Here is a 12193-nt window from a genome sequence, read left to right as displayed (position 1 = left end):
TATAAGCAGATCTTGTATTAAACATCACCCACACATCATTCTTTGTAATCCTTAAAACAAGGCACTGAAGAAGTATTGTAGTTTTCAATGTACTATTATAATACACTTGAGTATTACATGTGTTACTTAGATTAAGCTATAATCTGGGTCTCTCGACTTTTCTTTTTCTTTAAAGATTTATTTGAGAGTGAGAGAGAGAGAGCTCACACACGAGTGTGGGAGAGGGGGAGAGTGGAAGACAGAGGGACGAGCAGACTACATGCTGATTGCGGAGCCCCAGCAGGCTCAGCCCCTCGAAACTGAGATCATGACCTGAGCTGAAATCAAGAGTTGGTCGCTCAACTGACTAAGCTATGCAGGAGTCTCTCAAGTTTTCTAATCAATAAGGCCAGTTTGTGGGGCGCCTGAGTGGCTCAGTCAGTTGAGCATCTGCCTTCAGCTCGGGTCACGGTCCTAGGGTCCTGGGATCAAGCCCCGCATCAGGCTCCATGCTCATCAGGAGGCCTGCTTCTCTCTTTCCCTCTCCCACCGCTTGTGTTCCCACTCTCGCTGTCTTTCTCTTTGTCAAAGAAATAAAATCTTAAAAAAAAAAATGCCAGTTTGGGTGGTCTGCTAACATAATAATGAAGAACACATGGTCCATGAGTGAATTGGTTTTTTATTTTTATTTTTTAAAGATTTTATTTATTCATTTGTTTGTCAGTGAGAGAGAGTACACACAAGCAGGCAGAGTGGCAGGCAGAGGCAAGGAGAGAAGCAGGCACCTCGCCGAGCAAGGATCCCGATGCGGGGATCCCGGGACCCCAGGATCATGACCTGAGCCGAAGGCAGACACTTAACCAACTGAGCCACCCAGGTGTCCCTGAATTGGTGTTTTAATCCGGAAGCTCATTCGCAAGAGGTGGCTACTACAAGGGTTTCTGTTAGGCATATCTCAATCAAAGGCCAATGCTGTGCTAATTAACATATTCAGTGTCAGAAATGGGTTTTTATTGATGAAAAGAGTAAGCATTTATTTGCCTAATGCTTAAAACGGTGTTGGGGAAATTAGATGTATTTATTTATTGAAAAGTTTTTATTTATTCATTTACTTATGTCTACACCCAATGTGGGGCTCAAACCTACAACCCCAAGATCAAGAGTGTCTTGCTCCACCAACTGAACCAGCTAGGTGCTCTTCTAGGACATTATTACTAAAGAATTTCTTGGTAAGGTCTTAAAAGTTCAGATCCCAGTAAACACCATAATGATCATGGATATTTATGTGATTAAAAAAGAGCCAATTTTCTCTAAGAATTTATTATAAGGATGTGGATCAAAGATTAAGCTATAGTGATGTTCCTCATAAAGCTATGTATAATGGTTAACAATCTAAATGTCTCACACTGGTGCTCAGGTGGCTCAGTTGGTTAAGTGTCGAACTCTTGATTTCAGCTCAGGTCACGATCTCAGGGTCCTGGGATTGAGCCCTGTGTCAGGCTTCATGCTCAGTGTGGGGTTTGCTTGTCCCTCTCCTCTGCTCCTCCCTCCGTTCTCTCTCTTAAAAAGAAAATGTCTCACGTTGTGGAATTTGATAAATCATGGTACATGTGACAATAATGTACACAATAAGTAATGGAAAGCTGAGACAAGGAGAAGATGGGTGGAAGAGGCATTTTCACAACTTATCAAATGAATAATCACTGTTTGATTTTCCTTTCTTTGAAAAAATTTACTAGCGCCTCAAGTCTTAGCATGATGGTAACAACAGGGTGGCAGCTTTGCTGGTGGTGGCAGAATACGTATTAATGAACAAGTTATTTCCCTAATTGCCACCCCAGACAGTTCACTGACACTGATCACTGATTACTTTCCCTATAATTCAGATTTATTTAAAAAATTTATTAAGAGCCTTTTATGTGTTTTATTGATGTATATAAATAGACTATGAAACTTTTAAAACACAACTAACAGGTGACAAATTAATGGTTTCAATTTATAACCTCTTTGGAGGGAGGCAACTGACCCATATTTATCTCACTTGTTTCTTCCCAAATGCATTTACATACCCATTATCCATCCCACCTACATCATTGATTCCATGTTGCCTGACACCCACTGCATCAGATACAATGTAATCAAAGGTATATTACAGGACACCTGGGTGGTTTGTCCTTTAAGCCTCTACCCTCAGCTCAGGTCATGATCCCAGGGTCCTAGGATTGGTCCTGCAACAGGTTCTTGCTCAGCAGGGAGCCTGCATCTCCCTCTGCCTGCAGCTCCCCGCCGCTATGCGTTCTCTCTCTCTGACATTTAAATAAATGAAATCTTTAAAAAAAAAAAAAAAAGGTATATTACATATAGAATATTAAATTCGGCAACTTACCACAATCTGTCATTTCAAAATCACCATTTATGTTTCTATTGTATGCCACAACTTCTCTTGGAATGCTTTTCAACAGTACACTTCTATAAACCTATAGGTCAGAGTAGAAAAAAAGAAATGCTGAGTCACAAAGAGGCACAGGTTAAGCAAAACCAAAATAAGAAGAATAAAATAGGATGCCAGTGGAAAGCTATTTGTTTGTGTGGGTGATAATCAAGGGAAAAGTGTTATTTGCCTGGTAAATGGAGATTACAGCAAATATCTTTACCTAAACCATGCCATTACAGGAGTTTACCAAATAGAAGACTTGAGTTAGTAAGTAGCAACTAAATACTGATGAAGTTTTGCCAAATAAAAGCAACTTCAAATATCTGAGCTTGTTTTTCCTTTTTAATTCCTTACATGAGAATCATCTGGTCTCATTAAGGCTTGTTTTCCTGTTTCCATCCCTTTTCCATCTCCTTTCAGATGGCCACAGGAAAATCTGTTTCCATTCCTTCCCCTAAATTCCTTCCTACTTCCAATATAGCTAAAAGGCATGATCTGTTCCCAGTCATCCTATGGGTACTGGTGTTGAGAGAATATTTAGGAAGCTCTGGCTTGGTCCATTCTGGACCCACACTAACTTCACCTTAATGATCTTTGGGGATAATATGGACCTCTCCAGGCTCTGCTCCTTCAGAAAAGGATTTTTCTGAAGGGTCCAGAAACTCTTAGGCTATACAGGATATAACAAATGCCTGTACCGGCTCTTCTAATGTCTATATTACTACCACTGTATTTTGGGGCTTAAGTAAAGAAGTGAAACCATATGTGGGCTCTTTTAGAAGGGGATGTGACTACCAGTACTTGAGTATGGGATATCTAAGCAGCCACAACTCTCCTCCTAAGATGGCAGATCACCAAGGCCAGAAAAGAGGCCATTATGCTCTCTAGAGCACAGGAACCAGGCTCTCTAGTGGCCAACGCCTAAAGGTAGCCTAATCTTGGGTTCTTCAGGTACAGTAATTATGAATAATATGGAGATAACAGTCATTAAATACTATGTGCCAAGCCAATAGGCTAATATTTTATATTTTCATGACTGAAAGGCTGTATAGGATTTTCACCATGGCTATCACAAAACAAAATTATCAAAAATGCTGATACCTATTTAAAGATGAAAACATGAAGATTCTTAGTAAATGGCAAAAGAAGCTGGACTTAATAAATCCTCAAATTTCACTGGATTTAAACATCATTTAGGGACTCAAGTCTCATACAAAGAGAGAATATTATTATTATACATATTTTTCATTGGATTGTTTTTTTTTTTTTTTTTTTTGTTTTTTTTTTTGTCAGAGACAGAGGGAGAGAGAGCGAGCGAGCACAGGCAGACAGAGAGGCAGGCAGAAGCAGAGGGAGAAGCAGGCTCCCTGCCGAGCAAGGAGCCTGATGTGGGACTCGATCCCAGGACGCTGGGATCATGACCTGAGCCGAAGGCAGCCGCTTATCCAACTGAGCCACCCAGGCGTCCCTTTTTTTTTTTTGTTATTGGATTGTTTTTTTTTTTTTAAATAAAAGTAGGCTCCATGCCCTATGTGGGGCTTGAACTCATGACCCTGAGACCAAGAGTCACATGTTCTACCGATTGAACCAGCCAGGTGCCCCTCATCAATTTTGTGACAAATGTCCCCATTGTACAAATGAGCAAATGGAATAGGAGAACATGTAAGAAGTATAAGCAAATATATGGATGAGTCAGAAATAGCCAATTTCCTGGCTTTTACTGAAACTGTCTTTAGAGTTTAATGCATTAAACTAAAAAATCTAAAGTATAGTAAAACTGTAAAAGAAGTTTACCTTTTGTATGACTTGTCAACAGAGAAACAACACAAATCTATTTTTGGACAGGAGGAAAAATAATGTAACTCACATGACTATTCGCTTGGGGCTGATTCCTGTAACTTTTCATTATTTCTTGAAAAGTTCTTTCTTCTTTTGTTACCTAAGGAAAATAAAAACTGCATTTATCAATTGCTCTTAGAAGAAAAATGGCTCTGAACAAAAACTTCAATTATAGGTTGGCATTGAGAGCAGTCTTGCAGAAAGCCATTAACCCCAGGCCAACCCATGACTAAAAACTACTATCGTTTATGATTTTTACTACCTTCAAAGTTCAGGCTTTGTGGCCTGTGGGGACTCGGCTAATAGTTTCATTAATCAAAAGCACTGATATTGTTATGGTATAACTCTACAGAAAATGCATTTCTTTTTATAAGAAGAATGATAGAAGAAAACTCAGATCTGTTGCATACCCTGTAGTTTCTGATGTTACTAGCTTTTAAATTACTTACTTAAAAGTAAATTAACTACATACTAAAGGACAGAAAATGTCTTGTGGTGATTGCAAGAAAACTGAGCAGTTATAGGATGAGGTTTTTAACATTTTAGGACAGCTTATAGGGTTTCTAATGCTTAGACAGAAAAGTTACAGTGGGGGCCAAAAATGAAGAAAATGGATTGGTGTGTCATGCCTGGCGAGAGGGTAAGAGGATGGTGAGACGAAGATGAGACGTAAAGAGATGGGGACAGGAGGGACACAGTGGATGATGTCCAAGCAGTGCCAATTTTATTCAAGGCTGTGAGGCATTATATAGCTAACAGAAACAATTATAAGGAAGTATCTATTTTTAGCTGATTACTAAAGAACTTGCAACATGCACAGAAAACCCTTCAAGCTTCCCTATTATCTATTTCCCAAGGACTAATGGTAGTCCTTCTGATGCCAGTGGTCTCTGTCTTCAGATAACTCTAAACCAGATGCACTAACTTCAAAGTAACTTAAGACACAGTTTATGGCCCGTGCAAGGACAGCACATTCCCACAATGATTTAATGAGCAGGCCTGTTTTGCCCATTCCAGATAAGCACATGCAGGCAACCACGTCAGGGAGTCTTAGGATCCATAGCTCAGGCCCTTTCTCAAGCGCTGCTCAACTTTTCACTCACGGGGTTATTAACCCTTGGGCTTCCAGGAGGCGCGAGTCGGGGCCTGGTTTGGTCTCTTGACTCTAGCCCAGTCCATGGCTGCCTGCATTGGTGATCCGTAAAGGTATCCTTTCTGGCCTATTTATTATAAAGTTTACTTAAGTTATTCTTTCCCTCGGCTTCACTGAAGTCCATTAGCACTAAATCTGTTCTCTATGATGAGCTAGAAATGGCAATGCCTGAACTATGATAGTTCTCTGGAAAACACAAATGATTAGTTAATAGCATTTATTAATATTTATTTTGTATAGAGATTTTATAAAAAGGCATTGTGAGAGAGGAGTCAAAAAGGAGTCTGAAAACATGTTCTCTGCCTCAAAAAGCTTAAAAATTAGGTCTTAACTATGTACACATACTAGGACTGCCAGTGTGGTCAATATGGTCCAGACCAAAGTTATAGGTGATTGTTTCAAATATATCAGAATTTTAAAAAGCAAGTAACATATGTTATTTTATGACTGGAAACATTCAACGTTGTAGCAACTAGAATGTAAAATGCTCTTCTGAGGTGGTGCAACAAATCCCTAGAGAGCAATGTTATAGAAGCTATTTTATGAATTATGAATTCATTAAATTATAAAATAGAAAATCCTAGGTTGCCACTTATTAATTATGTAACTTTGACAAGTTACTTTCAGCTCTATGCTTAGGCTACCAGCCTATAACACAATGATCATTTACTGTAAAGTACTAAATGAGAGGTATCACAGGGATGGGAGTGGAAATAGTATTGTTCACAGGAATAGTATGGAGAGCCACGTACTACAAATGATCTCTAAAACCTTTTCCAATTTTATAACCAGTGTATTCTTATGATGTGGAAAAGCTGATTATTATAAAGCGAAATGGAGAGTCCAGAGAATAGATGTAGTGGCTGGAATTTACTAATTAATTAACAATGGTGGGCAGTGTTGGCATATAGCATTTAAGGCAAAATAATCATCAAGCGCAATAGATTTTCACTACATGCTTCAAAAATGGGTAACTAGAACAAAGAGCTTCCCCCAGCTTATACATTACCTTTGCCATGATGTAAAAGGCACAAAGGAGCAGCTGATCCAAATGTCTATCTTTCATTAGATCAGGGCAGTGAACTAAAGTGAATTCAAAACACGTCCATATCTTCCTTCGTAACTCATTTGAAACATCCAATTTTAAACATAAATCACGTAAGCGTACACTTGCCAAATGATAGACCTAAGATGGAAGGTAGTACATTGATGCAAAAAAAACCCAGTAAATAATTTCTCTAATTTATCTCTTATTGTGAATATGGGCTTTCAGGCCAAGATTAACAAATACCTAGGTTGTTGATAAATGTTATCTAAAATACAATTTCTGTTCTATCGTACTAGTTCACTATTATGGCAGAAGACTATAGATTATTATTATTTTTTAAATATTTTTAAAAGATTTTCTTTATTTTGTCAGAGAGAGAGAAAGAGAGCGAGCAGGGGGAGTGGCAGGCAGAGGGAGAAGCAGGCTCCCTGCTGGGAAAGGAGCTGGATGTGGGACTTGATCCCAGGTCCCTGAGACCATGACCTGACCCAGAGGCAGATGATTAACCAATTGAGCCATCCAGGCATCCCAGAAGACTGTAGATTAAAACAAAATTCTCTTTAGAAAACCATTTAAAGGGGCGCCTGGGTGGCTCAGTGGGTTAAGCCGCTGCCTTCGGCTCAGGTCATGATCCCAGGGTCCTGGGATCGAGCCCCACATCGGGCACTCTGCTCAGCGGGGAGCCTGCTTCCTCCTCTCTCTCTGTCCGCCTCTCTGCCTACTTGTGATCTCTGTCTGTCAAATAAATAAATAAAATATTAAAAAAAAAAAAAAGAAAACCATTTAAAAATTCTTTTGGAAAAGATGTCTTCTATGCTGTCATCTATGTGAAGTAAGAAACACTAAAATGCAACGTTTACTTGCATCATAACCATAATGAATACATAATTTTTCAAGTGTTCACAAATCCCCCCCTCACCTTTTTTTGTTCAGATAAAATTGCTAGAAAATCTAAAGTGTCAGATAATAGGGGTGCCTGGCTGGCTCAGTTGGTGGAGCATACAACTCTTGATTGTGGGGTTGTGGGTTCAAGCTCCAGGCTGGGTGTAGAGATTACTTAAAAATAGGATCATAACAACAACAACAAAAAGACAATCAAGGGCTAAAATGTTTGATTTCAAGAATGAGTCAGAAAGCAAAACCCTGGGGCACCTGGGTGGCTCAGTCAGTTAAAAATCTGCCATTAGCTCAGGTCATAATCCCAGGGTCCTGGGAGAGCCTGGCAGAGGGCTCCCTGCTCAGCAGGGAGCCTGCTTCTCCTTCTTCCTCTGCCATACACCCTGCTTGTGTGCTCTCTCTCTCTGTCAAATAAATAAATAAAATCTTTAAAAAGAGAAATTAAAAAAAAAAGCAAAACCATTTAAGAAACTTCCTATTCTACATTGTTTTCACAAGCATATAAATGTATTACTGAAGTAAATGAGATACCAAGTTTTTTGTTTCTGTTGTTCCTAAGTACATCAGAGTAAATTCAGTTCAATGCCATGAGCCTCTCACTTTTACAATCTTTATATGAACTGATACTAATGCAAATGCCCTGAAGTTTCTGCAAGATTCTAAAATGGTTTCGAATCACCCAAGAAGAATTATGTCTTACTGTTTTAAAAACTGGTACCCTGCTGTGGTATTCCTAAATCACACTACTCTGTTTGAGCTAAGTCTTTAAATTTAAATGTTCAGGGAAAAATAATGAAAAGAGTCAGGTATCCCTTATATAAAAGTATCTCTGGCAGGAATATAATCCACAGATTAGAGTTTAAAAACAAATGTAAGCTATCCAATACACTAATCTGACAGAAAGACAAGCGGTTGACTCCAAAGCCACAACTGATTAATTTTATAGCAAACTCATTTTCTGTATCCTATCTCCTTATTTCTGGTCCAGCTGGCCAAGAGATAAACAGAATCCATTTGGGTCAGAGCAGTGGGAAAGATGCTAGAACTTTGTATTTGTGATAGGAAATGAAAGATACAGTCCTAGTTAAAAAGATTAAAAATAAGGCGCCTGGGTGGCTCAGTGGGTTAGGTCTCTGCCTTCGGCTCAGGTCATAATCCCAGAGTCCTGGGATAGAGGCCCACATCGGGTTCTCTGCTCGGCAGAGGGGCCTGCTTCCTCCTCTCTCTCTGCCTACTTGTGATCTCTCTCTGTCAAATAAATAAATAAAATCTTAAAAAAAAAGATTAAAAATAATATGTACTTAGATAATACTTTTTAAGTATCTTTTACAGAGTTGATCCAATGAATTAAAGAAACATACTCTGGGAGTCGTCGTCATCTTTTTTTTTTTTTTTTAAAAGATTTTATTTATTTATCTGACTGAGAGAGTGAAAGAGCACAAGAAGAGGGAGCAGGAGAGGGAGAAATAGGCCCTGAGCAGGGAGCCTGATGCAGGACTTGATCCCAGGACCCTGGATCATGACCTAAGCCAAAGGCAGATGCTTAACCATCTGACTCACCCAAGCGCCCCACTGGAAGTTTTCTAACAAAAAATTCACAGAAAATTCCATTCTGGCACAGAACACTAGCATCACACTGAATTCAGCATAGATAATAGCTGCAGTTTACTCAGGGAAGGGTTATTTTGAATTCACTAGAGACATGGATAATTATGCTCTTTATAGATAAAGACATCCTATTAACTTTTAGGATAAAATTTTTCTAGCTTCTAATCTTTATCAAGTAGGCTTTATTTATTAAAAATTTTTTTTTAAAAGATTTTATTTATTTGACAGTCAGAGATCACAAGTAGGCAGAGAGGCAGGCAGAGAGAGAGGAAGGGAAGCAGGCTCTCTGCTGAGCAGAGAGCCTGATGCGGGGCTCAATCCCAGGACCCTGAGATCATGACCTGAGCTGAAGGCAGAGGCTTAACCCACTGAGCCACCTAGGCGCCCCATAAAATTTTTTTTTTTTTTTTTGAGAGTGAGGAAAAGCCCATGTGCAAGAGTAGAGAGAGTGGTAGGCAGAGGAAGAAGCAGGTTCCCTACTGAGCAAGGAGCCCATTGTAGGACTCAATCCTCGGACCCTGGGATCACAAGCCGAGCTGAAGGTAGACCTTGAATTGAAGGCAGATGCTTAACTGACTGAGCCACCCAGGTCCCCCATCAAGTAGGTTACATTTAAATGGAAAGGAAAAAAACAAACAAACAAACCCAAAGATTCTGAAGTAGATGCAGAATTAAAAATTCAGAACTAAAGTTTTCTTTTTTTTTTTTTTTAAAGATTTTATTTATTTATATGACAGAGAGATATCACAAGTAGGCAGAGAGACAGGAAGAGAGAAAGGAGGGAAGCAGGCTCCCTGCTGAGCAGAGAGCCTGATGCTTGGCTCAAACGCAGGACCCTGAGATCATGACCTGAGCCAAAGGCAGAGGCTTAACCCTCGGAGTCACCCAGGTGCCCCTAAAGCTTTATTTCTGTCAATCTTAGATTATCAAAATTTGTCATTTTGAACATTAAAAATAGGGAGTAAATGGGAAAAAAGTTGCATTTTCCAACTCTGTTTTTAAAACAAGCCTTAGTTGGTAGCTCAGTAGGTTAAGCCTCTGCCTTCGGCTCGGGTCATGATCTCAGGGTCCTGGGATCGAGCCCTGCAGGAGACTCTCTGCTCATCAGGAAGCCTGCTTGCCCCTCTCTCTCTCTGCCTGCTTCTCTGCCTACTTGTGATCTCTGTCAAATAAATAAATAAAATCTTTAAAAAAGAAAAAAAAAAAAAGAAGCCTTAGAAAGGCACAAGGGGGAGATAGGATTTGGTGAGGTAGAGTAGAGGAGGCAGAGGGAAGAACAGAAAAGGGCAAGTTTTCAAGAATTATGATAAAAAAGACTAGAGGAAATAAATTTAAATTTGCATCAAAGATAATTTAGAAAAAATATTAATTTCTTAAAATGTTTAAGTCATAAACCCTGGTCACAATGCTAAAACTCCCTGAAAAATAGTGCCTTCTTTTTCCTTTACAATTCTTAAGAATGGGTGAGCCAGCCAAGTTGTGGAGTAAACTAGAGAGAGATCTTCCAGTTCTGGAATTTATTTCATAGAAGAGTCATGTTTGATTATAAAACCTGATTAACTTGTCTCTCTTGTCAGAAGCTGACAGTGCTTTAAAAACAGGTAGGACAGAGGCACCTAGGTGGTACAGTTGGTTAAGAGTCCACCTCTTGGCTTCAGCTCAGGTCATTCTCAGGGTCATGGGATCGAGCCCTGCATGGGCCTCTGTACTCAAGTCTGCTTATGACTCTTTCTCCCTTTTCTCCTCCCACCACCCCTTACACTCTGCCTAAGCTCTCTCTTTCTCTAAAATAAATAAATAAAATCTTAAAGAAAAAGATTATTTCGATTGAGGCAGAAAAAACATCTGACAAAATTCAAATCCTTTTTTTTTCATAACACACTCAACAAACTAGGAATAGAAGAAAACTACCTCAACATAATAAATGCCATATATGAAAAATCTAGAGCTAACATCATACTTAAAGTAAAACAAAGAAAACTTTTCCTTTAAGATCAGGAACAAGACAAGAATGCCCAATTTCATCACTTCTTTTCAACACAGTACTGGAAATTCTAGCCAGAGCAATTAGGCAAGAAAAAGAAATAAAAAACATCAAAACTGGAAAATAAGTAAAGTCATCTGTTTGCAGATTATATGATTTTATGCTGTAGAAAACTGCAAAGAATCCTCCAAAAGTGTTAGAAGTAATAAACGAATTCAGCAAAATTGCAGACTACAAAATCATACAGGGGCACCTGGCTGGCTCAGTCAGTGTAACAGGTGACTCCTGATCTTGGGGTTATAAATTCAAGTCCCGTGTTAGGTGTAGAGATTACTTAAATAAATAAATAAATAAATAATTCATAACAGGGGCACCTGGTTGAGCATTTGCCTTCAGCTCAGGTGTTGATCTCAGGGTCTTGGGATAGAGGTCTGCATCATGTCCCTGCTCAGTGGGGAGTATGCTTCTCTCTTTCCCTTTCCCTCTCTTCCAACCCTACTCATGCTCTCTCTCTCTCGAATAAGTAAATAAAAGCTTAGAAAAAAAAAATCACACAAAAATCTATTTCATTCCTATACCACAAACAATAAATAATCCAAAAATAAAATTAAGAAAATGATTGTATTTATAGTATCATGAAAAGAATAAAATAACTTAGTAATCAACTTAACCAAGGAGGTAAAAGAGTATATACTGAAAACGGCAAAATGCTGCTTAAAGAAGACAAATAATAAAACACTCTGTGTTAACTAAAAAACAACAACAACAAAAAAAACAAACCAAAAAAACCTAAACACAAATAAATGGAAAGACATCCCATATTCATGGACTGGAAGACTTAGTAATGGTAATAAGATGTCAACACTATCCAAAGGATTCTATAGATTCAATGCAATCCCTATCAAAATCTCCATGATGTTTTTTGCAGAAATAGAAAAATCCATCCTAGGGATGCCTGGGTGGCTTCAGTCGGTTAAGTGTTTGCCTTCAGCTCAGGTCATGATCCCAGAGTCCTGGGACTGAGTCCTGCATTGGGATCCTTGCTTAGCAGGGAGCCTGCTTCTCCCTCTGCCTGCTGCCCCAGCTTGTGCTTGTGTGCGCTCTTTCTCTGACAAATAAATAAATAAAAATTTTTAAAAATACATCAAAAAAAAAAAAAAGAAAAGAAAAAGAAAAATCCATCCTTAAAGTCATATGGAATCTCAAGGAACTCTGAATAACCAAAATAATCTTGAAAAAGAACAAAGCTGG

The 12193-nt window shown here is 38.9% G+C and overlaps 1 protein-coding gene across 5 annotated transcripts in view; it reads right to left on the bottom strand.

Moving 5' to 3' along the window:
* Positions 1 to 12193, bottom strand: part of RBL1 (RB transcriptional corepressor like 1) — a 68702-nt gene that overhangs the window by 11051 nt on the left and 45458 nt on the right. For 4 of the 5 annotated variants that reach the window (XM_032845746.1, XM_032845747.1, XM_032845750.1 and 1 more), the window contains 3 exons: positions 6415 to 6591; positions 4281 to 4352; positions 2366 to 2456 (listed from right to left, as the gene is read on the bottom strand). In XM_032845746.1, coding sequence (XP_032701637.1) covers positions 2366 to 2456; positions 4281 to 4352; positions 6415 to 6591 — 340 coding nt within the window. The remainder of the gene's footprint in view (positions 1 to 2365; positions 2457 to 4280; positions 4353 to 6414; positions 6592 to 12193) is intronic. The other variant, XM_032845748.1, reaches the window with a different exon arrangement.

The sequence above is a fragment of the Lontra canadensis genome, unplaced genomic scaffold (assembly GCF_010015895.1).
Source record: "Lontra canadensis isolate GAN:19392208 unplaced genomic scaffold, GSC_riverotter_1.0 scaffold169, whole genome shotgun sequence".
Classification (NCBI taxonomy): Eukaryota; Metazoa; Chordata; class Mammalia; order Carnivora; family Mustelidae; genus Lontra; species Lontra canadensis.
The sequence above is the reverse complement of the archived record's forward strand: the minus strand, read 5'-3'. Positions and strand labels throughout refer to the sequence as shown.